The sequence below is a fragment of the Oryctolagus cuniculus genome, chromosome 6 (assembly GCF_051225735.1).
Source record: "Oryctolagus cuniculus isolate XC-2025 breed Fujian yellow rabbit chromosome 6, ASM5122573v1, whole genome shotgun sequence".
In the NCBI taxonomy this organism is placed as follows: Eukaryota; Metazoa; Chordata; class Mammalia; order Lagomorpha; family Leporidae; genus Oryctolagus; species Oryctolagus cuniculus.
The window spans coordinates 10,339,301-10,365,150 of NC_142872.1; the positions used below are offsets into that span (position 1 = coordinate 10,339,301).

The following is a 25,850-nucleotide window of genomic DNA, read 5'->3' on the forward strand; positions in this document are numbered from 1 at the left end:
CCGAAGCCAGGAGCCTCTTCCAGGTCCCCAACGTGGGTGCAGGGACCCAAGGACTTGGGCCATCTTCTACTGCTTTCCCAGGCCATAACAAAGAGCTGGATTGGAAATGGAGCAGCCAGAACTAGAAATGGCGCTCATATGGGATGCCGGCACTTCACGCCAGGACTTGAATCCGCTGTACCACAGTACCGGCCCCCCACCTAACTTTAGAGTTTGATTTAGAAGTAGTGTATATTATATTACATCTTAGATTTTTATTTAAAATCAAGTAGGGTGAATTATTTCTCTTTTAGAATTTAGTGGTAGTTGAATTATTTTAAATTCATAATCAGCCTTTTTTTTTTTTTTAAGATTTATTTATTTGAAAGGCAGAGTTACAGAGGTAGAGGCAGAGAGAGAGAGAGAGAGAGAGAGAGAGAGTGTCTTTCATCCACTGGTTCACTCCCCAGATGGTCGCTATGGCAGGAGCTAAGCAGATCTGAAACAAGGAGCCAGGAGCTCCTTCCAGGTCTCCACACAGGTGCAGGGGCTCAAGGACTTGGGTCATCTTCTACTGCGTTCCCAGGCCATAGCAGAGAGCTGGATCAGAAGTGGAGCAGCTGGCACTGGAACTGGCACCCATATGGAATGCTGACACTGCAGATTGTGGCCTTACCCGCTACGCCACAGCACCGGCCCCAGTCAGCCCTTTTTTAAGTTAAAGGGACAGAACTGGCATTGTGGCACATGGGTTAAGCCACTGTGACACAGCATCCCATATTGGAGTGCTAGTTGGAGTCCTAGCTCCCGTGATTTTTTTTTTTTTTTAAGATTTATTTATTTATTTGAAAGTCAGAGTTACGTGAAGAAATGGAGAGGCAGAGAGAGAGAGAGACAGATCTTCCATCCACTGGTTCACTCCCCAATTGGCCGCAATAGCCGAAGCTGTGCTAATCCGAAGCCAGGAGCTGGGAGCTCTTCCAGGTCTCCCACACAGGTGCAGAAACCCAGGGACTTGGCCATCTTCTACGCTTTCCCAGACCATAGCAGAGAGCTGGATCAGAAGTGGAGCAGCTGAAACTCGAATCGGCACTACAGTTGGCAGCTTTACTCACCATGCCACAGCTCCAGCCCCCTCCTCTGATTCTGATCTAGCTTCCTGCTAACGTGCTGACATGGAGTTCTGTCTTCCTGGCTTTGGCCTGGACTAGATCTGGCTATTGTGGTCATTTGGGGAGTGGATGGATGATCTCTCTCTTTCTCTCTTCCTCTCTCTCTCTCTCCCTCTATTCCTTTCTTCCTCTCTCTTTCTCCTCCTCACCCCGTTTCTCCCTTCCTGTTTATCACTCTTTCAAATAAATCAAACGAAAATCTTTAAAAAATCTATTTTTCCTATTTTATTGATACTTTTTGTGCTTATTACCTGATCAAATGTTATAGGCTCTGGAGTTTGAGCTATTACAGTGGTCTATAAGAAATATCTAGAAGATATATCTATTTCAGTAAATTTTTGGATGATACCCAGTTTACATTATCTGTAGAGAAATATCTCCTGATTAGCACAGGTTGAATATAAATTTACAGACTGAAAGTATAAAAAATTTTCATCTGAAACTTCCCACCTTAATCTTCCCTTGCTCATATGAATTTACCTCTTGGAATTTATCAGGTGATAATACCTTCTTATTTTTAAAGATTTATTTATTTGAGGGGCCAGCGCTGTGGCCAGGCAGGTAAGACTGCCGCCTGCAGTGCCAGCATCCCATATGGGCATCTGTTCGAGTCCTGGCTGCTCTCTGCTATGGCCTTGGAAAGCAGTACAAGGTGGCCCAAGATCTTGGGCACTTGTACCCGCGTGGGAGATCTGGAAGAAGCTACTGGCTCCTTGACTTTGGATTGGCTTAGCTCTGGCCATTGCGGCCATCTGGGGAGTGAACCAGTGGATGGAAGACTCTTCTCTATATCTCCCTGCCTCTTCCCCTCTGTAATTCTGCCTCTCAAACTAACAAAAAACTTTAAAGATTTATTTATTTGAGAGGCAGAGTTACAGACAGAGGGAGGGAGGGAGGGAGGAAGAGAGAGAGAGAGAGATACCTTTCATCTGCTGGTTCACTCCCAAAATGGCCACAGTGGCTGGAGCTGGGCCGATCTGAAGCCAGGAACCAGGAGTTTCTTCCCGGTCTCCCCCACTGGTACAGGGGCCCAAGCACTTGGGCCATCTTCTACTGCTTTCCCCAGCCATCAGCAGGGAGCTGTATTTGAAGTGAAGCAGCTGGCCGGCGCCGCGGCTCACTAGGCTAATCCTCCACCTTGCGACGCTGGCACACCGGGTTCTAGTCCCGGTCGGGGTGCCGGATTCTGTCCCGGTTGCCCCTCTTCCAGGCCAGCTCTCTGCTGTGGCCCAGAAGGGCAGTGGAGGATGGCCCAAGTACTTGGGCCTTGCATTCAGGGAGACCAGGATAAGTACCTGGCTCCTGCCATCGGATCAGTGCAGCGCACCGGCCACAGCGGCCATTGGAGGGTGAACCAATGGCAAAGGAAGACCTTTCTCTCTGTCTCTCTCTCTCACTGTCCACTCTGCCTGTCAAAAAAAAAAAAAGAAAAAAAAAAAGTGAAGCAGCTGAGACTTGGACCAGCACCCATAAGGGATGTCTGCACTGTAGGCGATGCTTAACCTACTGTGCCACAGCAGCTGTCCCAATAGCCTTACTTTTAACTACAAACTGAAAAATTGACTCATTATTGTATCCATTCTTTACTTCTGTCCTGCGACAGTAAAAGATGTGTCTTCCTCAGTATCCAAGCTTAACCTCTGCCTGTTTTCTGGATCTTAACAAATTGTCTCTGGGATCTCAGTCTTTTAGTTACTCTTTTTTGCCCACCTGTTCTGAAACATGCTTAAAACTCTGATCTTTAACAACTAGCAAATCCTTCCTTGAGCTGGTCTCCCTCTTGTGTGTCTGATTTCACAGCTGTATTAGCATTCTTCCTTTTTTTTTTTTTTTTTTAACACACATTTATTTATTTGAGAGGCAGAGTTTCAGAAGAGTGGTCTTCCATTCCCTAGTTTATTCCCAAATAGCCACAGCAAATGGAGTTGGGCCTGTCTGAAGTCAGGAGCCTCCTCTGGGTATCCCATGTGGGTGCATGGACTCAAGCACCTTGGCCATCCTCTGCTGCTCTCCTAGGCCGCTAGCAGGGAGCTGGGTCAGAAGTGAAGCAGCCAGGACTCAAACTGGTGCCCATATGGGATGCTGGAGGCTAAACCTACTACATCAGAACACCAATCTCATACTTAGCATTCTTAAGTTGTTTCTGTTTATTGCTGCTTTCACTTACATCCTGTTGTCCTCTTTATGTCCTTGTTCACCCACAGCTGCTTTAGTGACAACTTGCTTCAACAGGTCTAGTCAGTCTTTTTCTTTAGCATTCATCATATTGATCATCTTCTTCTCTTCCTTTGGTTTGGTTATGCCGTACTCTACTTTTTTCTTTTTTGCTTCTGCAGTTATCCATTGTCAGTTTTCTTTCCAAAGTATCTTTCTTGTCTATCCCCTTAAAAAACAAACAAACAAACAAACAAACAAAAAACTATGTATTTGAAACACAGAGTGACAGAGGCAGAGAAATATCTTCTGTCTGCAGGTTCTCTCCCCAAATACCTGCATTAGGCAGTGGTTGGCCAGACCAAGGCCAGAAGTCTATCCAAATCTCTCACATAGGTGGTAGGAACCCAGATTACTTTGTCCACCATCTGATGCCTTCTCTGCCTTAGGAGTAGGAAATTAGATTAGAAGAGGATTGAGGCGTCACACCTGCTCCCCTATTATAGGATGTGAGTGTCCCAAGTAGTGGCTTAACCTGTGGCACAATGCCTATCCCTTATGTCTGTCCCTTCAATGTTGGTGACCATTAGGCTTTAGTCCTCTTCTTGTTTCATTCTACAAGAACTTCCTGGTGTATCCATCTATCATCTCCTGACATAAGCTTCAAACTGGGAAATACCTATTTGAAGGTAACACAGATACTGACATTCACCATGTTCCAGACTCAGTATGTTCTGCCTTGATATACTCTGCAAAACCCTGTTGCCTCAGTTGTTCGATTTGTCCTACTGTGTTCATCATTTCTAGGGATGATTCCACTCTGCCAATGGCCATAATGACCAGGGCTGGACCAGGCTGAAGACAGGAGCTTCTTCCAGATCTCCTGGGTGGGTGCAAGAGTTCAAGGATTTGGGCCACCCTCTCTTGCTTTCCCAGGCACATCAGCAAGGAGCTGGATTGGAAGTAGAGCAACTGGGAGTCAAACCTGCACCCATGTGGGATGCCAGCTCTGAAGACAGTGGCTTGACCCGCTACGCCATAGCACTGCCTCCTAATTCCTGTTCTTTTACTTATTGTGCTTCTTAGTCCTTCTCTTACATAGCAAATCAAGCTCTGTAGATTGTACCTCATTACTTTCAAACATTGTATGTCATCCTGTTGATGAACCTTTTAACTTTTATTTAATCATGCTTTTATCTACTTAACCGGTACTGCATAGGGAGCATTTTCAAAAGCCAGTTCGGATGACATCCCTCTTCCAAGGCATTTTAGTGTATTTTTAAGTCTCTTGTCAGTTTTTCCCCTCTCTGCAGAGTTGTCTCCCTAAACTTTAGCTATATCCTGCCTTCTATTTATACGACAGGAAATTCCTTCTCTTACTTACACCCTTATATGTGCTCTTCTAGTAACTTTTCATCTCTCCCACCCTCTTGTTTGGAAATAAGTTTTGAGTTTTTCTGCAGTTTGGGTCCTGCTATATACAGTATGGTAAAAAAAAAAATTAGGAGAATGAGCTTACAGTTTACCAGTTGCATGTATTGATTGCTGTCTTTTGTAAAGATTTATTTCCTAGAGGAAGTTTTCTTGGGATATTAGTACATATTTTTAGAACAGCTTTATTGATATATAATTTATGTAAATAAAATTCACTCTTTTAAAGTTCATATTTCAGTGGTTTTAGTACATTCACAATTTTGAATTCTTCGCCATAATCTAACTCCAGAACATTTTTTTCATTCCAAAAAGGAAACCTCTTTTCTGTTAGCAGTCAGTCTCTATTCACTTTTTTTTTTTTTTTTTAAGATTTATTTATTTATTTGAAAGGCAGAGAGAGAAAGACAAAGAGATCTTCATTCATTGGTTCACTCTTCAAATGGCGGCTAACTGAGCTGAACTGAAGCCAGGAGCCCAGAGCCTCTTCTGGGTCTCCCACATGAATGCAGGGCCCAAGAACTTGGGCCATCCTCTGCTGCTTTCCCAGGCACGTTAGCTGGGAGCTGAATAGGAAGTAGAGCAGTGAGGACTTGAACCAGCGCCCATATGGGATGCCAGTGCCTCTGGTGGAGGCTTTATCTGCTACGCCACAGCGTGGGCCTCTTCTGCCTTCAGCCACTGGCAACCACTGTGTTAAAGTCACTTACCTTGCGTACTTTTCTTCCGTATATATAACCACCATCTTACTGTTGACTGGTTTCTTATAAAGGATATTACTGAGAGTACAGATGAAGAGATGTGTAGGGAAAGGCATGAGGACAGGGATGTGGAGCTTCTATGCCTTCTGATTTTCCACCTTCCTGGAACCTCCATGTGTTCAGCTATCTGGAAGCGCCTCAGATTTAATTTCTAAAAGGGTAAATACAGAGATAATCCATACAGATCAAAGCTCTTGAAAGGGAGATGAGAGGCCGGCGCCGGGGCTCACTGGGCTAATCCTCCACCTAGCAGCGCCAGCACACCGGGTTCTAGTCCTGGTCGGTCAGGGTGCCGGATTCTGTCCCGGTTGCCCCCCTTCCAGGCCAGCTCTCTGCTGTGGCCAGGGAGTGCAGTAGAGGATGGCCCAAGTGCTTGGGCCCTGCACCCCATGGGAGACCAGGATAAGTACCTGGCTCCTGCCATCGGATCAGTGTGGTGCGCCGGCCGCAGCACGTCGGCTGCGGCGGCCATTGGAGGGTGAATCAATGGTAAAGGAAGACCTTTCTCTCTGTCTCTCTCTCTGACTGTCCACTCTGCCTGTCCAAAAAAAAAAAAAAAAAAAAAAAAAAAAGAAAGAAAGAAAGGGAGATGAGGGTGATTAAAAAATATTTGCGAGACATAGCTCCCTTCTGCTGGTTCAATTCCCAGGTGCATACAGAGGCAAAGCTGGGAGCCAGATGTTTCATCTAGGTCTCCCATGTGGGTAGAGGAACCCCATTACTTGAGCCACCATTTCTGCCTCCCAGTGTCTGTATTAGCAGTAGCTGGAACCAGGAGCTAGAGTCAGGGTTTGAACTCAGGTATTCTGATAATAGGATGCAGTCATCCTAACTGGGGTCTTAACCATTAGGCCAAATGCAAGAAGGCCGATTGTCTTCAGTGTTTTTTTTTAAGAATACATAGGATTCTTGAGACCACAAAGTTTGAGAATCCTTGCTTTATAGCATCCCATTATATGATTTTTGGAATTTCTCCATTCTGTTATTGATGAATAGTTTAGGGTCTTGTGTCCAGTGTCCCCAAGGATGACTTTAGGTCAACACTGGTACAGCCGGGGCTTCCATGTTTTCTGCTAAAGAACAAGTGACATTTCCAGGTCATTCCAGAGCTTTCTCTCCAGTCCTTCTACGGAACCTTGCCTGGAAACATGACAATGGAGATATACCAGACTCTCCTCACCCTGACTCTGGACGATCCTCTTTCCCAAAAGTTATCACTTATACTTGAACCTATAATGAATGGGGTGAAAATCCATCAACTGTGCATTTTCTTGATTCAGAGAAGTCATTTGGCTTCCTGGAGTTCCAAAGGCAAAAAATCTAAGCCTGTCTTCACAAGAAGCAAGTCTGACAGACCTCAGTGCCCTTGGACTCAGTGACACCCACAGTTGAGCCAGTACCAGATGCTCAGTGTGTGAAGCATAAGCTGATTTTGTTGTTACTTACCTGTGCAAAACGTGCTTGTATTGAATATGGGTAGAATTGCTGAATCATAGGGTATATATGTTTTTTAACTTTTTGTAGTTTTATAGTCCTGTCAGCAACTACAGAAGCTCTAGTTGATTTATATCCAAATAAGGCACTTCATTTTGCATATGTAGGATGTTTCTTCTTCATCAGATTGAGATTATACATTCTTGGCCTAAATGCTGCATAGCTGGTGGTGTATTTTCTAGATTTCTTTCTTTCTTTCTTTCTTTCTTTCTTTCTTTCTTTCTTTCTTTTTCTTTTTTTTTTTTTTTTTTTTGACAGGCAGAGTGGACAGTGAGAGAGAGAGAGACAGAGAGAAAGGTCTTCCTTTGCCATTGGTTCACCCTCCAGTGGCCGCTGTGGCCAGCACGCTGTGGCCGGTGCACCGCGCTGATCCGATGGCAGGAGCCAGGTACTTCTCCTGGTCTCCCATGGGGTGCAGGGCCCATGCACTTGGGCCATCCTCCACTGCCTTCCCAGGCCACAGCAGAGAGCTGGCCTGGAAGAGGGGCAACCGGGAAAGAATCCGGCACCTCGACCGGGACTAGAACCCGGTGTGCCGGCACCGCTAGGTGGAGGATTAGCCCAGTGAGCCGCGGCGCCGGCCTTTCTAGATTTCTTATTTGGAAGCACATGATGCATATCTGTGCCTCATTAGTGATTGAATTTTGATGACCCCATGAAGATGTTGCCCAATTTCTCCACTGTATAACTGGTTTGATACTCCCTGCCCCATCTCCCTGCCCCTACCATTGAAAATAAGCATATGATTGTGGAGAGACTTGAAGATTGTGGAAATAAGGGCTGGTGTTGGAACGAGTAGGGGGAGAATGGCAATGGCAAGCTGCTGCTTGAATATGAGCACAGTTTCACGTCCTGGCTGCTCCACTTCTGATCCAGCTCCCTTGTAATGCACCTCGGAAGGCAGCAGAATATGACCCAAGTGCTTGGGCCCCTGCACACGTGTGGAGATGAGTGGAGTTCCAGCCTCCTGGCCTCAGCTTGGCCTAACCCCAGCTGTTGAGGCCATCTGGGGAGTGAACCCTTAGGTGAAGAGTCTCTTTATCTCTGTAACTGTCATTCAAGTAAATAAATAGATTTTTAAAGAAAAGATCATGAAAATACGTTGATCTTCATCAAACGTTTACTCTAGTGGGTGGGTGTTGTGGAACTGTGGGTTAAACTGCTGCTTAGATGCCCACATCCCATATCAGAGTGCTGCTTTGGGTCCCGGCTGCTCCATTCTCCATCCCAGTCCCTGCTAATGTTCATGGGAAGCAGCAGACAAAGGCTCAAGTACTTGGATCCCTGCCACCCATCTGGGAGGCCTGGATGGAGTTCCTGGCTCCCGGCTTGGGCTTGTTTCAGACCTGGCTGTTGTGGCCATTTGCTGAGTGAAGCAGTGAATGGAAGTTTATCTCTATCCCTGTGTGTGTGTGTGTGTGTGTCTGTCTCTGTCTCTCTCTCTCTCTCTCTCACATTGCCTTTCAAATAAATAATTTAGTTTTTAAGAAAGTTTTATTCTTGGGCCTGCGCTGTGATATAGCAGGTAAAGCCGCCACCTGTAGTGCCGGCATCCCATATGGGCGCCAGTTCAAGACCCAGCTGCTCCTCTTCTGATCCAGCTCTCTGCTATTGCCTGGGAAAGCAGTAAAAGATGGCCCAAGTCCTTGGGCTCCTGTACCCGCATGGGGGACCCAGAAGAAGCTCCTGGCTTCAAAAATTCAATCAAATAGATTCACTTTTTTTTTTTTTTTAATTTTAGGTCTTCTATATTCTTAAAGATTTAATTTTTTGAATATGATGTTAACATACTTTTATAAGTGAAAGAATTATGCTCACGTGTGTCATTCTATCGTAGTCTGTTTTGTACTGATTTATAGAATATCACAGAATAGGTAATGTACAATGAATAGAAATTTGTTTAGCCAAGAATTCCATCCAGGTTTCCCATGTGGATGGCAAGGACCACTTGGGCCTTCTTCCACATAAGTAGGAAGGTGAATCAGAAGCAGAGGAACAGGGACAGAAATTGGCACTCCAGTATGAGATGCAGGATTCCCAAGCAGTGGTTTAACACGCTGTGCCACAACACTCACCTTCTAACTTTTTAAGTTTTAAGCCATAAAGTATGACTTTCAAGAAGGCAATTTTATAAAAAACTTAAGGTTGTTGATGTGTATTAAGTTATAGTTGAATAAAGAAGGAAATTCTGGAATTCTTTTGTATGTTATGTACTGCATATTTTTCTAAAAAATAAGCCATAAGAAAGGATTTTTATTTTTTTTACCATAAAGGAATGATCAGTGTTTGAGGAAATAGATAACATTTCTCCTGATTTGAACATCAGACAATGTGCAGATGTGTCAAAAATATCATGCATGTCAGGTGATTTTTTTTTTAATCCAAATAAACAAACTTTTTTTTGAAAGGTTGAGAATTAAATATACACCAGAGACATACAAACACAAGGCAGGAATGGATATATTAATTTCACATAACACATGGAATTCAAGACAGTAAACTTATCATTTAATTTGATTTTGAAGTACCTGCTTAGGCACATGCAAAAGTGAAGAGAAAGTAAAGAATGACTAACTCTAAGAACTCGTGATGGAAAACAATTTGTGATATACTTTAATTTTAGTTTGTTACAGTGTGTGCCTGCCTATAATATGTGAATCTTAAGGAGGACAACCAAGTACCCTGTAATGGAAGAAACCCCGGTGATCAAAGAAGAAAGTAGGGAAAAACAAAAAAAGAATTCTAGTTGGAAGAGTTCTGCTAATAACTGTGGAGTTGGAAAAGAGTTATAGAATGTTTGCCTAAAGCCTTTAACTTTCTTTCTGTTTGTTTGGTTATGGTGGCTGTTTTTTTGTGAGATTGGATTTTTTTTTTTTTTTTAACTCCATAGGTCTTTATAAAGCCCTAGCTATATTCCAGGCCCTTCTGTTAGAGAACAAGATAAACTTGATCCTTTACCTCTTAGAATTCACCTTACGGTAATGGACATGGAATATATTTAAGATATTTACAAATCATGATATAGATGCTCTGAAGAGAATAAATCGTAATGTGATGGCAAGTAATGGGAGAAAGAATGATTGGAAAATGAGATCTGAGTGTTGAAGACAGCTAGACAAAGACCAGGCAGATAAACTATCTTGAGATGGAAAAAGGAACAGAGAGAAGGGCAGTGTAGAGACAGAAGCTGGTTAAGCAAAGGAAAGAAGAAAGGAACAACCTCAGATATGTTTATTCAAGGGTATATGACCATCCTAAGGAGTTGGGATTTTGTTATAGGTGCAACGTGGGAAACTATTCAAAGGGTTTAAGTATGGAAAATTACTTGATACAGTAAACATTTTTAAAAAGCGACTCTTGGCTTTGTGTGGAATTGAAGCAGAAGACAAGTACAGAAGCAATGGTATTTAATAGTGCTGTAGGAGAGAGAGGATAGTGGCTTAGATGAGCGAGGGTCCTTGTGGACAATAGAGATGTAAGAAGTAAGGGTTGGTTGGTATACTAGTATACTTTGCAGGTAAGAATTCTTAATGGGCTGTATATGGGAAGTAAAGGAAATAGTTTTAAATATAGGGTTTTATTTGTAAAGAAGTCAACATTTAGAATGGATCTGTTTAAAAAAGTTTTTAATGCTAATATTCTACATGGTTTCTTGATGCTTTTATCATTTTTATTTTAATTTCTGTTTTAGGCTTATGCATCTGGATGTGACATTGTAATACTGGGAAGTGATTTTGAAAGATTACAAATAATACCAGGAGCTAAACATGGAAATATTCAAGTAGGATGTGTAGACTGTTCAATGCAGCAAGGCAAGGTTTGTAATCTTATGGTAATTTGCAAATTTATTTTGACTGTGATTTTTGTCAGGTTAATATTTGAAGTATTTTTTTGTTTGAATTTGAGACAAGGACAAGGTATCTACAAATTACTTGTTTCAAGTTTCTGAGATGCATTTGAGAGCATCAGGGTTCTGTTTGTAAATAATTTGAAAATGTAATCTATGAGTTGAGACAGAAATATAATACTATTTGTGGAAAAGGCCTAAAGCTTACTTATTTAAAATTAATTATAATGAGGGAAGGGAATGACAGATCTTCACTCTGTTTATAAATAAACTGGAAGAAAAATCATTTGGCAGGGTCATTCTTTGTAAACAAGTAATCTTATTGTAACTTCTGAATACACTTTTACTGAGAAGAAGATAAATGCTTCTCAACTCTGTTATAGTTTGTTAATTTCTTACATGATTGTAAGAAAAATGAAAAACTTTATCTGGACTTTAGTTTGCATGTGAGAAGTATAAAGGTAACTTTGAAAGTAAAGTAGCAAAACAGAAACAAGAAGCAATGCATAGAGTTCTACATCAGATTAAATACAGTTTTATGATGTTCTAGAATGGGAATCTTACTTGGTAGGCAGCATAGTTTATTGCTTAAAATAGTACCATGTAGGTGTGGATGGTCAGGCCTGTGTACAGTTTTAGCTAGACTGGGCTGAACTTCGCACATTTACTTTTTTTCAGATATGTGTTTGGTTGGACAGCTTTGTTCTTGTTAAAATAACGTTTGGTTATTTATTTTCATTGACTTGAAAGACAGAGACAGAGATGGATCTATTCACTGGTTAACTCCGCAAGTGCCAGCAACAAAGTTCTTGGGCAGGCTGAAGCCAGGAGCCTGGTATTCCATTTGAGTCACACGTATGAGAGGCAGAGGCCCGAGCACTTAGCCTTCGTTTGCTGCCTGCCAGGTTGCTTTAGCCGAAGCTAGATTGGCAGCACAGGAACTAGGACTCAGACTCCCGCTCTAACATGGCATGTGGGCTTCCCAAATGGCTTCTTCACTGTTCTGCCAGATGCCTTCCTCAGCAAACTTACTTTTTTTTTTTTTACTGCTAGATATTAAAAAATATTGTTTGATGAAACATCTAATGAAATCTAGAGATGTCATTGGAGCAATTAATGTGAGGAATCAAAGGGGTCATGTGAGAGTCCATGGATTCACATCCTGATAAACCTGTATTTACTCATGGTAGCAGGAGTTTGCAGTGTTGCAGTCTTCACATATTTGTGGGAGTACTGTCCTTTTGTTGTCCCTGTGTCCTTTCCTTTGATACAGTTACAAGTGTCTGCCTTCTGTTGTTTTATTACTATACTGCAAAAATGATCTTTATTATGAAATGCTAAAAAGCCTTGACCCTTCCCTGTTTTCTTTTTCCATTCTCTTCATGTTTTGTATGTTTTGTTTGATCTCCTAGTTCTGTACATTTATAATCTTTATTATTGTACTTTATAGAAATAATTATTTTATTATAGAAAAACTTGCTCACAACATCGAGACTTACATGGGATAAGATTAGAAATCTAATTAAATAATTTTTAGTGAGAGCTATCTTTTGTGATAGGCTAAACTACATGACAGTCCAAGTTAGGATGAAGAAGGCATTTGGATTTTTGGTCATTATAATAAAGGGAAGATTTCCTTTGTTTGCAGATATCAGTATTATCAAAGTGTTCCTTAAAATGTCAGGAAGAAAATTTGCAGGTTCTGTTACACAGGAACCTCTTTTAAGAGTTAATGTACATAGATACAATAGTTTTTCTTTTTCTTAAGATTTTATTTATTTATTTGACAGGCAGAGTTACAGACAGAGTGAGAGAGAGAGAAAGGTTTTCCTTCCGTTGGTTCACTCCCCAAGTTGGAGCTGGGCCGATCCGAAGCCAGGAGCCAGGTGCTTCTTCCTGGTCTCCCATGCAGGTGCAGGGCCCAAGCACTTGGGCCATCCTCTACTGCCTTCCCGGGCCACAGCAGAGAGCTGGACTGGAAGAGGAGCAACCGAGATTAGAACGGGCACCCATATGGGATGCCAGCGCCGCAAGCAAAGCATTTACCTAGTGTGCCATAGCGCCAACCGCTAGACACCATAGTGTTTTAGTGGTCTGACCTTTTTCTTTCTTTTCTTTTCTTTTCTTTTTTGTGTTGCCATCAGGGTGGTTTTTTTTTTTTTTTTTTTTTTTTTTTTTTTTTAGAAAAACCCTTCTGTGATTATCTTTGTTTCTTGTCATGAGACTTTGTAAGCTCGCTTAAGCTTGACTTTTAGTCTACTGTCCATTATTTTGATTTAGTAATCCCCTCTTCAAGCTGAGCAGTTGGTCACCTCTAATCATATATAGCTTCTTACAGTTTTTTTTAAAAATTCTATTTTATTTTATTTGACAGGTAGAGCTATAGACAGAGAGAGAGACAGAGAGAGGGGTCTTCTTTCCGTTGGTTCACTTCCCATGGCCCGCGCTGCACCAATCCGAAGCCAGAAGCCAGGTGCTTCTTCCCAGTCTCCCATGTGGGTGCAGGGCCCAAGCACTTGGGCCATCCTCCACTGCACTCCCGGGCCACAGCAGAGAGCTGAACTGGAAGTGGAGCAACTGGGACTAGAACCCGGTGCCCTTATGGGATGCTGGCGCCACAGGCGGAGGATTAACCAAGTGAGCCACAGCGCCGGCCCCCAGCTTCTTAGTTTTTACACGTATGTTCTTCCTATGTCCTAAAATTGGGTACTTACTGCCTCTTGAGATCCTGGCCATACTGAAAGACCCAAACTAAACACTCCCTCCCAGGTCCACTTAGTACAGGTAATTTCTGTACCTTACAAACACAGAAAACTTCAAATGGCCATTGGAAGTCCCCCCCCCCCCCCCCCAGCAGCATGTTATTTCATCACTTCTGACCCCTCTCTTCACTGTATCATATGGGGTTTCTTCTATCCCCAGTTCATTTATTATTTCTCTTTTTCCTTATCCTTATATACCTAGCTCCATCTGATTTCTGATATTTTGTTTGTCATATAGAACTTACTCAAGCTATAAAAGGAGCTACTTAATAAAACATTGAGGAAGTGTTATGCTCTAATGATTAAGAGTACATGTAAAATAAATGAAAATAGAATATTTATAACAGTGTACTTGGTGAATTCACAGAGGAATAGATGTAAGTTTTATTTTTATTTTTTAAAGATTTATGTATTTGAAAGAGTTAAATAAAGAGAGGTGGAGATGGGGAGAGGAGAGAGAGAGAGGAGATCTTCTGTCTACTGACTCACTCCCCAAATGGCTGCAGTGTGCGGGCCTGGGCAAGGCTGAAGCCAGGAGCCAGGAGCTTCATTCACGTGAATCCAGGAGCCCAAGCACTTGAGCCATTCTCTGCTGCTTTCCCAGGTGCATTAGCAGGGAGCTGGAACAGGAGTGGAACAGCCAATACTCAAACTGGCACCCATATGGGATGCCAGCACTGTAGGCTGGGGCTTTAACCTGCTGTGCCACATTACCGGCCCCCTCTAAGTTTCATTTTTAAAAAGTATATTGCCAGAATTTAAACAAGATAGGTAACTCAAAAGTAATTGTTAAATTGTATCAAATTTCAAATTTCATACCTGATAAAGAATGCATTGATATCTTTTCTTCTGTGAGGAAAACAATAATTACTTTCCATACCAAATACAGTTTGTTATATGATGTTTTACCAGTGTGATTTCAGTTCCTAAAGTAATATGGTTGGGATGGTAGTTTTATGCATATTATAAACACAGACAAGGAAAGTAAGGCTAAGAGTTTAGCTTGCTAGTTACAAAGTAAATGACAGTGCTAGGATTCTGACCCAAATGTGTTAGTCTTTGCCACCGAAGTTGCCAAGTATCAGTGATGGAAATTGCATATGGGAATGTATTTAAAATGAAACTTTATTTCTTTTGATCTGTACGTGAGCTAATATAACCATAGTAAGTTTTCTTTTTTTCTTTTTAAAAGATTGCAGCATCCTATGGAAACATCATCTCTATTTTTGAACCAGTTAACATACCAAAACAAAAGAAAAATTTGGTCAGTAATTTATTTTTCTCTTAGTAATTGAAATGTCTTACGTGTTAAAAGAGTGTAAAATCATCATGATTATTAAATAGGTAAATATATGTAATAATTGAATATACATAGTAAGTCCTACTTCATATTAGAAAATATATCTAAATGTTTCATTGGAATATAATTAAACTAAGTCTTGCCAATAAATTGTCCTAAAATGCTTTGTATTTTTACTTCTGACACTTTTTATTTGATGATAAATATTTGAAGAGTCCATAACCTAACGTTTGGCAGTTACTTTATTGCTGGTATCAAACAGCATTGCTCAGCCATATATGGCACTGTATTATTGGTTTTTGTACTTTTTTTTTCTTGTCTTTTGCTTTCATATGTGTGTACTTAAATTTGCATGTTATATTGGCATAATCCATATACTTCAAAGACTTTCTTGAATTTACTGTGTCATATAATTGTTAGTAGATTAATGAATTTTTTTCTTTATAAGGAAACTATTTAGAAATAGTTTTGAAAACTGGCTTGTCTGTGGATTATAAATACTGGGATTATATAGTAGATTTGATAGTTGCTTTAATGCATGTTGTTGTGTTGTCTGTATTGCTATTAAAGGTTAAGGTAGTGGGTTTTTTTTTTTTTTTTTTTTTTTTTTTTTTTTTTTAAAGATTTTTATTTATTTGAGAAGGTAGAGTTACAGACATAGAGAGGGAGAAACACAGAGAGAGGTCTTCCACCCGCTGGGTCACTCTCCAAATGGCCGCAACGGCCAGAGCTGGGCCAATCTGAAGCCAGGAGCTGGGAGCTTCTTCTGGGTCCTCCAGGTGGGTGCAGAGGCCCAAGCACTTGGGCCATCTTCTACTACTTTCCCAGGCCATTGTCAGAGAGCTGGGTCAGAAGAGGAGCAGACGGGACTTAAACCAGTGCTCATATGGGATGCTGGCGCTGCAGTTGGAGGCTTAGCCTACCGTGCCACAGCACCAGCTCCTAAGATATAAACGATATGAAAGAGGATCAACATAGTGTAGTTGAAAGAGCATAAGGAGTCAAAGTTCTGGTTTCTGTTTCTGCTGCTGCCTGGCTATTTGATCCTAATCAAATCAGGCTTATGAGGTTCTTTTCTTAACTCTGAAACTAACTGATCAATAAAAAGATACATTATTAAAAAATTAAAAAGATACATTATTTCTTTGAAAGGCAAAGTGACAGAAAGAGAAAGAGATCCTCTGTGTGCTGGTTCAGTCCTTAAATGACCACAATGCCTGGGGCTGGTCCAGGGTGAAGCTAGGAGCCTAGAACTCCATCCTGGTCGCCCTCTTGGGTGGCAGGGGCCCAGATACTTGGGCCACCTTCTGCTGCCTCCCCAGGTGCTGGATTGGAAGCAGAGCAGTTGGGAACTGACCCGGCGCTCTGATATGGGAGTATTATAAGGATGAGGTTATATTAATACATGTGCAGAAATGTATTGTTATAAAGAATTTACCAGTATTTTAGTATTAGAAATACCTTTGTTTTGATAATTTTCATGTCATTTTCACTTAACTCATTAGTAACATAAAATTTGAGGGGGAAGATATTATTTCTTCTTTTATGAATGAGGTAACAAAGGCCCAAAGAAAGTAAGTGACTTGACCAATGAAACAGCTTTTGAGCCACAGAACTAGAGTGGAATTAAGCATGTTAATTCCTGCATGTGAGCATTTGTTCTGTACCTGTGTTAACGAAAATATTTTCTCCAGGCACTTGGAGAGAGTGTCCATGATTCTCCCCAATTCCTATTCATGTTTATAGGTTTCCCAGTGAATCCAATATTAGAGGCTCATATAGCCTTATGATTTAGTAATTGACAGTAATAAAAATAAATTTTAAAGGATGTCACCCCAGCCAGAACAATGTATTTCATTAACTACTTGAGTGAAATAATTAGCTTTTAAAAATATTTTATTTTAAAAATCCTTTATTTATAAGGATAAAATTAAGATTTTTAATTTTTGTTCATTTTCCCTTTTACTAATTACAATAGGTGAATGGTATAAAAAACTCAAGAGGAAGCTAGTTATTGGTAGGCAGCCTGACTATATAGAGAGGCTTGAGGGAAAAAAAAAAAAAACAAACCTTTGATGAGGAAGGGAAAACTGGTTCAAATAGACAAAGAAAAAAAAATCATAGACTTGGAAGAGGTACAAAGTCTGCAGTTTTAGAGGATAGTCTCAGACTCTATAGGTCTTGGGAAAAAAAAAGATTTTCTTGAGACTGGCATTCTGTACACTGGGTCAAGCTGCAGTTTGGTACAGGTGTGCAATAGTGGAGCCCTGAGTTAAGTACTGGCTAGTCTACTTCTGATCTAGATTCCTGGTAACACACCTGCAAAGGCAACAGAAGATGGCCGCAGTACTTGGACTCCTGCTGTTCATGTGGGCACCAGAATTGTTTCAGCCTGGCCCGGGCCTGCCTGTTGAGGCTATTTAAGGAGTGAATGCAAAGACAGAAGTTCTTCCCCCTCTTTTTGTTGCTTTACCACACACACACACACACACACACCCTTTTCTTTGTACGTTCCAGAATATTCTTTTAAAATGGTGTTTATTCATGAAAGGTGCACCTCAGAATTACTAGGGGATACATGTGTCCCTGTACTGCCCTGGGAATTCTAAAGCTATAGGTGCCTGATTGTGTCTGTGTACTTGTGTGTTTAGTTCTTGAGAGGGTTTTGATGTACAGTATGACTGAGAGCCAGGTCATGTTTCATGAAAACATATTCTGAAGGCTGCCTATAATATTGGGATCACCTGGGATTCCATTCTTGGCCTCTTGAACTTGAATTTTTTGGGTGCAAATCCTGGAAATCAGAATTTTGCTTTAAACAAACTCTGCGAAGTTTTAGTGGAGAACAATTTTGTATGGTTTACATTTTACAAGTTTGTTTTGGCATGCTTATGATGATATCAGAATCACCTAGATCAATGATAGCCAGTGTGCGGACTCTGTAGTATTATTGCCACTGGTGTGATGAACACCAGTTTTGGTCAATATGGCTAAGTATTCTATTTACAGTTTCCTCAAAGTTGGACAGTTGTTAGTGAAGATAGCCAGGTTTTCTTTTCTTTGATCGTATTCAGATTCTGCTTCTACCCCAGCATGTACTTTATACTTTCCATAACAAGCTAGAGCATGGAATCGATCAGCTCCAAAGACATTTTTTCATCTTTGCAGCCACCATCTTTCTCACTTGGGTGTGGGACAGCCCCCAACCAAAAGCAGTCAAAAGACAGCTGGAGAGTGGGAAAAGAAGGAAATTTGAATTATTATCCTGTTCTTCTCTACTTGAAAGGCAGAGTGACAGAGAGAGAGAAGGAAAGAAAGAGGGAGATCTTCCATCCTCTGATTCACTCCCCAAAAGACCACAATAGCCAGGACAGTGAAATTAGCTTAGTAGGCTGAATCCTGAATTTAAAAAGAAAATGAAATGAAGTAGAAAATGTCAGAGTATATCATATGTAATAAGGATAAAGCTAGGTTCTTTAGTTTGTGTATGTGTTTTGAACTGCTGTGCAGCATTTATTTCTTACTGATTTTCAAGCAGAAAAATTGAAAAAATCTTTTCAAATGAAAGACCTTAAATTACATAATATTAAGGAGGTATTTCATCTCTTATTTTAACTTTCTCCATATACCATCATGATCTCAGATGGGGTAAAGCTTGAAATAGAGCCACAGACGTACATTTAAAATTAAACTTCTGTCTTTATAATTAATAATAACAACAAGAGCAGTGATCTTATATGAGGATTATCCAAGGTAGTACAGGCTTATTCACTTCATAGTAAAGACAGACTTTTGGACCTCTAGGGATGGGTATTCTGTGTCTAATCTCCTCTGTCATATGTTCTCTGTTTTTCTTGACCAAATTGAACCTTTTTTTTCTTTAGAAATGACTACATGTGTTTTTATAAGAATGATGAATATGACCATTTACATTTGACAGGAAAAATGCTAATTGTAGTTGCCTAATTGACCTTTTTTCATTTTAGGAATTATATAGTCAGTGGCAGAAAAGTGGCCAATTTTTTCTGGAGTCAATAGCACACAATATAACTTGGGATCCCACAGGTGAGAAAATAAGCAGGTTAATTGACATGAAATATCACTTGCCTAGGCTGTTGCTTTCATTATTGTAACATATAGTGCCAGTTCTGTTCTGTGTGAGATTGTGGAAAATATAAAAGTAAGTACAACAGATTGTGCCCTTTTAGAATTTATACCAAAATGAAGACAGATATGCACTGTAATAAATCACAGAATATGGTAAATGCCATAATGGGAATATCAGTTTTTGGAATGATATCTTAAATTTCTTGGTTTAGTTGAAGGGGAATCTATGATTTATGAATAGATAGATGTTAACAGTGAGAATGGGTTGATGGAGTAGGGGAAAAAGAAGTGAATTTTCAGAAGAGATAATATATGCTCAAGTATCTATTTCTGCATTAAAAAAATCCCAAAATTTAGCGGCTCGAAACAGCAGTGGTTATTTGTGTGAATTAGGAATTACCACATGGCCTCAAAGAAATGGCTTGTCTCTTGTTCCATGTGTGATTGGCTAAAGCAATTCTGTCTATAGCTGAAAGATCCAAGAAAAATGTTGTTCATAGATCTGGGCTTTGCTGCTTGCTGTCTGTCAGAATATTGCCTTTGTTCTCTATATGGCCTCTCTTTCTGTATGGCCTCTCTAGCAGGGGAGCCTAGATTTACATGGTAGCTGGATTCTGAGAGTGAAGATAGAAGCTGCAAGGATTCCTAAAGTCTGGCAAAACTGGCTTATATTCAAGGTATGGGAGAAATAGACTCCATTTCTTTTTTAGATGCAGCAGAATCATGTTGCAGAGGGTGTATGCACAAGGAAACATGATTTATTGGGAGATGTTTTGACCATTCTACCATAGTGAGCAAAAACACAGAGAAAGAAAGCCTAAGATACATTCTAATAGCAATTAACAGTTCACTTGGGCTAGAGTCCCAGTGTATGGTGGTGAGAACGTAGGCAGCAGAATATTGTGGAATTCCTTTAAAATTATGGTAAAGCATTGAAATTTAATTCTTTTTTCTTACATGTATTTAATTACATCTTTACAGAGAGAGAAATAGAAGAAGTGAGAGAGAGGTCTTGTATCTGGTGATTCACTTTCCAGATGGGCTCAGTGGCCTGAGATGAACTAAGCCAAAGCCAGGAGCCAGGAGCTTTATCCAAGTCTCCCACACGGATGGCAGGGGCCCAAACACTTGGGCGATCTTCCACCGCTTTTCCCAGGCACATTAACAGGGAGCTAGATTAGAAGTGGGGATACAAATTGGCACCCATATGGAAGCCACCGTCAAAAGCGGTGGCTTTACTCACTGTGCTACACTGCCAGCTCTGGAATTTAATTCTTTTTAATTGTCTAAAAATTGTTAGAGATTTTTGAAAGAAGCTCATGGCATGTTAATATATATGGGTTTACATGATTGTTCTGCTAGCAGTGACTTAGGAAGAGCAAATGAAGGAGGAATGGGAGTCAGAGGGACTCTTTGAGGAGGATGCGTTCACAGTAGTCTAAGTGAGAAGAACCTGTTTCAGTGACTTTGCCAAAGTTGGTACTCAGTATTAAATGAATTGATGACTCATGAAAGGAGAGCATGGTTATGAAATACATTTAGGCATACATTTAGAGTTGGCTTCACTTGACAAGTGGATTTGAGATTACTTTGAGAATATCTGCACAAGAAAAATGATATGTAGGAGTTGGAAGTAGTGATTTGTTGGTGGTGTTCGGATGTATGGCATGTTAGATGCTTGCATTATCATAAAGCAATAGATGAAATTTGAATCTAGAACATAAGAAATTCTGTTTGAAACAAGGATTTAGAAGTCGTCAGTTTAGATAAAGGAAATAGTTTTAGTTTTCATAATGTAGTAGCTGACATTGCTGAGGAAAATTCTGATTAGAATACAAACTTCAGAAATATTGGAAGTTATTTTAGAAGATAAAAGATATACATATACTTTGAGAATTTTAAAATCATACAATCTTTCTTTTAAAAGCTTTTATTTAATGAATGCAAATTTCATAGGTACAACTTTAGGAATATAGTGGTTCCTTCCCCCCATACCCACCCTCCCACCCCCACTCCCCTCCCACCTCCTACTCCCTATCCCATCCCATTCCTCAATATGATTCATTTTTAGTTTAACTTTATATAAAGAGAACCAGCTCTATGCTAAGTAAAGATTTCAACAATTTGTGCCCCCCCACACACATACCATATAAAGTACAGTTTGAGAACAAGCTTTGCAGTTAATTCTCATAGTACAAGTCATTAAGGACAGAGGTGCTACATGGGGAGTAAGTGCACAGTGACTTCTGTTGTTCATTTAATAGTTAACACTCTTATGACATCAGTGATCACCCAAGGCTCTTGCCATGAGCTGCCAAGGCTATGGAAGCCTTTTGTGATCACAGACTCCATCAGTATTTGGACAAGGCCAAAAGCAAAGTGGAAGTTCTCTCCTCCCTTCAGAGAAAAGTACATCCTTCTTTGATGGCCTCTTCTTTCAACTGGGGTCTCACTCACAGAGATCCTTCATGTAGGATATTTTTTGCTACAGTGTCTTGGCTCTCTGTGCCTGAAATGTTCTCACAGGCCTTTTAGCCAGACCAGGAAGACTTAAGGGCTGATTCTGAGGTCAGAGTGCTATTTAAGTTGATTGTCACTCTAGGAGTCTGCTGTATGGGCTGCTTCCCATGCTGGACATTCCCTCCTTTTTAATTCTCTCTGTTATTATTACCAGGCACTTGATATTATTTGTATGATCTCTCTAACACTTAATCCTATCTGTATGTTCACTTTAACACTTAATATGATCACTTTAACAATTAAGATGACGTTTTTACCACCAAATTCAACAGGATTGGAGTCCCATGATAAGTTTTTAAACTGTACCCTTAGAAGTAAGTCTGTAGGACTGTATGCAGAACTATACAGCTTTACAGTTACAAACTTCCTCCTCCCTCTCTTATTCCCCCTCTTATTTTTTACTGGGATCTATTTTCAGTTGACTTTATATACATATGATTAACACCATGTTAAGTAAAGAGTTCAACATATAGTATGAAGAAAAGAAAAAAGAAAAAAAAAAACTGTCCCTTGACAGTCAAGACGAAGGCTGTTCAAGTCATTGTTTCTCAGAGTGTCAATTTCACTTCTACAGCTTTCATTTTAGTTGCACTTTTGATTCTCACAGATCAGGGAGAACATATGGTATTTGCCCCTTTGGGATTGGCTTATTTCACTAAGTATAAAGTTTTCCAGATTGATCCATTTTGTTGTAAATGACTGGATTTCTTTCTTTCTCTCCCTCTCCCTCTCCCTCCCTCTCTCTTTCTCTCTCTCTCTCTCTCTCTCTTTTTTACTGCTGTGTAGTATTCCATAGTGTACATATCCCATAATTACTTTATCCAGTCTTTGGTTGGTGGACATTTAGGTTTTTAGGTTGATTCCATGTCTTAGCTATTGTGAAATAAACTGCAATGAACATGGAGGTGCAGATAGCTCTTTTGTTTACTGATTTCATTTCCCTTGGGTAAGTTCCCAGGAGTGGGATGGCTGGGACATAGGGTAGGTCTATATTCAGATTTTTGAGGTATCTCCATTCTGTCTTCCATAGTGGCTTTACCAGTTTACATTCCCACCAACAGTGGATTAGGGTGCGCTTTTCTCCACATTCTTTCAAGCTTTTAAAATCACACAATCTTTTAAAATGCTTATTCCTATGAGATTGAGGTTGATGCTATTTATGGTAACCCAGCTGTATATTGATGCATGCAGTAAGGAGAGATCAGACCTAGTTTGAAATTTGGCATTTAGCATAGCACTTTCGAATATTAACTCTGCTGTGGGTAGGGTGACGTATGCCCCATGTATGTTTATTGTCTTCTTTTTATTATTGATTTCTCATTCTTTTACACTTGCAAGTGTTCCTACTTGAATTATAAATTCTGTGGTTACTCTTATATCTCTATAATCTATTATAATTATTTGTTTGCCTCGCTTGCTTATATATTTTTTAGACAAGGGCAGCACTTCTGTTATATTCATATATTTATATTCACATTTCCAGTGAATAATAAGCTCTCAATAAATGCTCATATACTTGATGGATAGTTCTGTGATTATGAAAAGCTCACTTAACAAATAAGCACTGGTTAACTCACTTGAAAATTGAGATAGTATCTATTTTCAGTATTATTTTTAATGATCAGATATTACAGTATATATGTGCCTACTTGGTAAATGATAGAATGCTACAAATATTGAACAAACTTGCTGCCTACTTTGCAGTGTCATACTAATAACTGCAATAAAAACATTTAATATATTTTTTAAAGATTTATTTTATATTCTTGAGAGAGTACAAGAGACAGAGGTCTTCCATCTGCTGGTTCACCCTCCAAATGGCTGCAACAGCTGGGGCTGAGGTGATCTGAAGAAAGGAGCCAGGAGCTGCTTCTGGGTCTCTCACATGGGTTTAGGGGCCACGGACTTGGGCCTCCACTGCTTTCCGTAGGCATGTTAGCCGGGAGCTGGATTGGAAGTAGAACTGCCAGTACTTGAACCTGTGCCCATATGGGATGCTGGCTCTTCAGGCTGGGGCTTTAACCTACCGTGCCACTGTGCCAGCTCCAGCATTTAATATTTGGACCAAATGATATTTATTTAAGCTTAGAATCTTGTTCCTGTGGTCTGGCAATAGTAATAATGCTTCAGAGAGCAGAATTATTGTTAAATTTCTCTCAAATAATCTTTAAAAATATTTACATATTTAATGAAAGGCAGAGTTACAGAGAGGGAGAAGGACTGTCTGCTAGTTTACTTGCCAAATGGCATAACAGCCAGGTCTGGGCCAGGCCATCGACAGGAGCATGGAACTCTATCCAGGCCTCCCACCAGGATGTCAGGGGCCCAACCACTTGTGCTATGTTCTGCCATTTTCCCAGGCATGTTAGCTGGGAGCATGATCAGATGTGGAATATCCAGGACTTGAACTGGCGCCCATATGGGATGCCAGTGGCTTTCTAAACCACTACTCCACAATACTGGCTCCCTAAAATCATCTTTACAAAGTAGTATTACAAGAAAATTACTTATTTCCTCAGCATATCTGGTGGTGGCTTGACAGCAACTCAGGACTATTGATTATCTTTTGAATCTTACAAGGTTTAAAATTCACATGCAGTTTATTACTTTTTTATTTAGTGGCTTGGATGAGAAGTGGACTATTACTATAATGCATTCTTGGAAGCTAGTATTTATATATTTTTAATGTTTATTTAATAAATATAAATTTCGAAAGTATAACTTTTGGATTATAGCGGCTTTTCCCCATAGCTTTGCTCCCACCTGCAACCATCTCATCTCCCACTCCCTCTCACATCCCATTCTTCATCAAGATTCATTTTCAGTTATCTTTATACACAGAAGATCAACTTAGTATATACTAAGATTTCAACAGTTTGCACCCACACAGATATACAAAGTATAAAGTACTGTTTGAGTACTAGTTTTAACATTAATTTGCATAGTACAACATATTAAGGACAGAGATCATACATGGGGAGTAAGTACACAGTGACTCCTATTGTTGATTTAACAAATGACAATTATTTATGACGTCAGTAATCACCCAAGGCTCTTGTCATGAGCTGCGAAGGCTATGGAAGCCTCTTGAGTTTACAAACTCTGATCTTATTTAGACAAGGCCATAATCAAAGTGGAAGTTCTCACCTCCCTTCAGAGAAAGGAAACTCCTTCCATGATGGCCTGTTCTTTCTGCTGGAATCTTACTCACAGAGACCTTTCACTTAAGTCACTTTTTTTTTTTTTTGTTTTGCCAGAATGTCTCGGCTTTCCTTGCCTGAGAAACTCTCATGGGCTTTTTAGCTGGATCTGAATGCCTTAAGGGCTGATTCTGAGGCCAGAGTGCTGTTTAGGACATCTGCCATTCAATGAGTCTGCTGTGTATCCTGCTTCCCATGTTGGATCGTTCTCTCCTTTTTAATTCTATCAGTTAGTATTAACAGACACCAGTCTTGTTTATGTGATCCCTTTGACTCAATCCTATCTTTATGATCAGGGATGAATTTCAACTGATTACTTTGACTAGTGAGATAGCATTGATACATGCCACATTGATGGGATTGATCTGGGATCCCCTGGCACGCTTCTAGCTCTACCATTAGGGGTAAGTCTGAGTGAGCATGTGCCAAACTGTACATCTCCTCCCTCTCTGATTCCCACGCTTATATTTAACAGGGATCACTTTTCAGTTAAATTTAAACACCTAAGCATAATTGTGTGTCAATTAAAAGAGTTCAACCAATGGTGTTAAGTAGAACAAAAAATACAAAAAGGAATAAAATAGTAAGTTGTTCCTTGACAGTCAGGACAAGGACTGATCAGGTCGTTGTTTCTCATAGTGTCCATTTCACTTCTACAGGTTTCCTTTTAGGTGCTCAGTTAGTTGTCACAGATCACGGAGAACATATGATATTTGTCCCTTTGGGACTGGCCTATTTCCCTCAGCATGATTTATTTATTTATTTATTTTTTGACAGGCAGAGTGGACAGAGAGAGACAGAGAGAACGGTCTTCCTTTGCCGTTGGTTCACCCTCCAATTGCCGCTGTGGCCGGCGCACCGCGCTGATCCGATGGCAAGAGCCAGGTGCTTATCCTGGTCTCCCGTAGGGTGCAGGGCCCAAGCACCTGGACCATCTTCCACTGCACTCCCGGGCCACAGCAGAGAGCTGGCCTGGAAGAGGGGCAACCAGGACAGCATCCGGTGCCCCAACCGGGACTAGAACCCCGGGGTGCTGGCGCTGCAAGGCAGAGATTAGCCTAGTGAGCCGCGGCGCTGGCCACTCAGTATGATGTTTCCCAGATTCCTCTATTTTGTTGCCAAT

At 40.5% G+C, this 25,850-nt stretch overlaps 1 protein-coding gene across 15 annotated transcripts in view; it reads left to right on the top strand.

The window, feature by feature from the left end:
- Positions 1–25,850, top strand: part of DMXL1 (Dmx like 1) — a 180,923-nt gene that overhangs the window by 6,528 nt on the left and 148,545 nt on the right. For 14 of the 15 annotated variants that reach the window (XR_016235167.1, XR_016235168.1, XR_016235169.1 and 11 more), the window contains exons 2-4: positions 10,683–10,808; positions 14,793–14,864; positions 18,887–18,965. Coding sequence is in view for 9 of the 15 variants with exons in the window: in XM_089334832.1 (XP_089190958.1) it covers positions 10,683–10,808; positions 14,793–14,864; positions 18,887–18,965 (277 nt within the window). In the remaining 6 variants the exon portion in view is untranslated. The remainder of the gene's footprint in view (positions 1–10,682; positions 10,809–14,792; positions 14,865–18,886; positions 18,966–25,850) is intronic. The other variant, XM_089334834.1, reaches the window with a different exon arrangement.